The sequence below is a fragment of the Nicotiana sylvestris genome, chromosome 5 (assembly GCF_000393655.2).
Source record: "Nicotiana sylvestris chromosome 5, ASM39365v2, whole genome shotgun sequence".
In the NCBI taxonomy this organism is placed as follows: Eukaryota; Viridiplantae; Streptophyta; class Magnoliopsida; order Solanales; family Solanaceae; genus Nicotiana; species Nicotiana sylvestris.
The window spans coordinates 92,412,354-92,414,140 of NC_091061.1; the positions used below are offsets into that span (position 1 = coordinate 92,412,354).

The 1,787-nt window shown below is 37.9% G+C and overlaps 1 protein-coding gene across 1 annotated transcript; it reads right to left on the reverse strand.

Annotated features, from left to right (window-relative positions):
* Nucleotides 1-523: 523 nt before the first annotated feature.
* LOC104245310 (21 kDa protein-like) lies at nucleotides 524-1,308 on the reverse strand. Its single transcript, XM_009800901.2, has one exon. The coding sequence runs from the start codon at nucleotides 1,262-1,264 to the stop codon at nucleotides 680-682; it is 585 nt and encodes a 194-aa protein (XP_009799203.2). The 5' UTR covers nucleotides 1,265-1,308; the 3' UTR covers nucleotides 524-679.
* Between the last annotated feature and the right edge of the window lie 479 nt (nucleotides 1,309-1,787).

Consider the following 1,787-nt stretch of genomic DNA (forward strand, 5'->3'; position numbering starts at 1 on the left):
TACGAGTTTGGACTAGCCTAATAGACTTTGTCAGCTCTAGTCACATGCCTTGGGAACCTCACACCGATCCACTGCCATCACTGATTTACCTTGCCTCGAGGCCGACCGTTGCTTACACTACCTCGAAGTAGATTACTGAGAACCCTCTAGGCCAGGGCCCCGAGCTAAGCTTCGATCCTTCAGGGGAGGCAGTTCCTTCGAGGCGCCTTGGTGACCGTAAAATCGAACAGTCGATTTTTGCCATATACAGGCTCAACATATTACCGTTTCATTTTACGCGTTCACTATTTTTTTAGAAAATAATTTAATTTTAAAATTATCATTTTACTTTAGTAACATACTTTTATAATTATCAAAATATTATGATTTGTTTAAAAAATAAATTTTACTCTTAATAACTTATTTTTATATTTAAAAAATTAAATTTGTTAAAGACACAAATTCCTTCATACAATTGTCACATAATTAAGTAAATGAAAAACTTGTAGTGACAAATAAGAAGACGAAAAGAAAGTTGTCAAGGAGACAAAAAACCAGTACCCACACGTTCCATATTGTCAACTTTAGTTTCATTCACATTTACAGTTCCCCAAACCAAAACTTTAAGGCAGAAAAACTAAAAATAAGAGGGAAAAATTGCAAAACAACATAAGCTCAAAATGTGAAAGCACGAACTAGCTTAATGCTTTGCAGCAAATTGGTTGATTAATGCAAGTGCATTGCTAGTGACCTGAGTTACATGAGTAACCCGAGCTCTAATAGAAGCTTTGATCCTACCATTCAAAGCCTTTCCAGAGAACCCATCCCCGCAAGTATTTTCATCTGTAAGAGCAGCACTGATCCACGTCTCTATGTTACTCATATGCCACTGAAAATCCTTCCCACGGGCGCTCCCCATATTCTTTAGCTCCTTAACAGATTTGCTTATCCTGTCAATTGTATCACTCATTTGTTCCACACAATCTTTAAGAGCTGCATATTCTCTTGGCTTCAACCCCTTGAATTTACGCAGCTTGTTGACAAATGCTTGTGTGGATTGTGCCCTGGTAAGGCTCACGGACAACGCAGTTTGTGCTAGTTGTTGTGGGCTACGTTTTATGGCTGGTGCGTACCCCGCTAAGGAAGTGACGCATACTACAGGGTAAGTGGTGAATTTACACGAGCTCTTGATGAAACTGGTGGCGACTGGGGCGGAATTCGCCGTGCCGGAGAAGCAAAAAAGAGAGAGCACAGCTGCTAGCAGTATAAGCTTCAGTGCTGCCATTTGTTTTTTTCTCAAGAAATGGATGTTGGGGGATATGACTAAATTGGAGGAAATGGCCTTTGAATTTATACAGACAGATCTGGGATTGGATTATGAAATGGGGCCCAACCAAAGACTGGTGATTTGTTTTATTTTATCAAAGACCAAAGACTGGTGATTGATGATAAAGAAAAGATTCGCCGTGTAGACGTCGGTGTAGCGTGTTTGCATGAGTGATTAGTCTAAAGAAAGACATATTTTGAGAAATGCACTAATCAAGCATTAATTAAGGGGGACGGTTGATTACCGGGATAAGAATATTATAATGAAAGAGAGTTATTTTATATGATGTTTGGTTATGAATATTTATTAATCACTCTGTTCCAGTTTATGTGAACCTATTTCTTTTTTGGTCTGTTCCAAAAAGAATGATTTTTTTAAAATTTGGTAACAATTTATCTTAAACTTACAATTCTACTCTTAATGAGAAGCTTTTATAACCACACAAATATTCTGTGCCCCTTTTTGACTTGTTTATGACTAC

What these genes read in the sequence shown, in the direction of transcription:
- LOC104245310 (XM_009800901.2), bottom strand. Translation starts at nt 1,264, where the DNA reads ATGGCAGCACTGAAGCTTATACTGCTAGCAGCTGTGCTCTCTCTTTTT.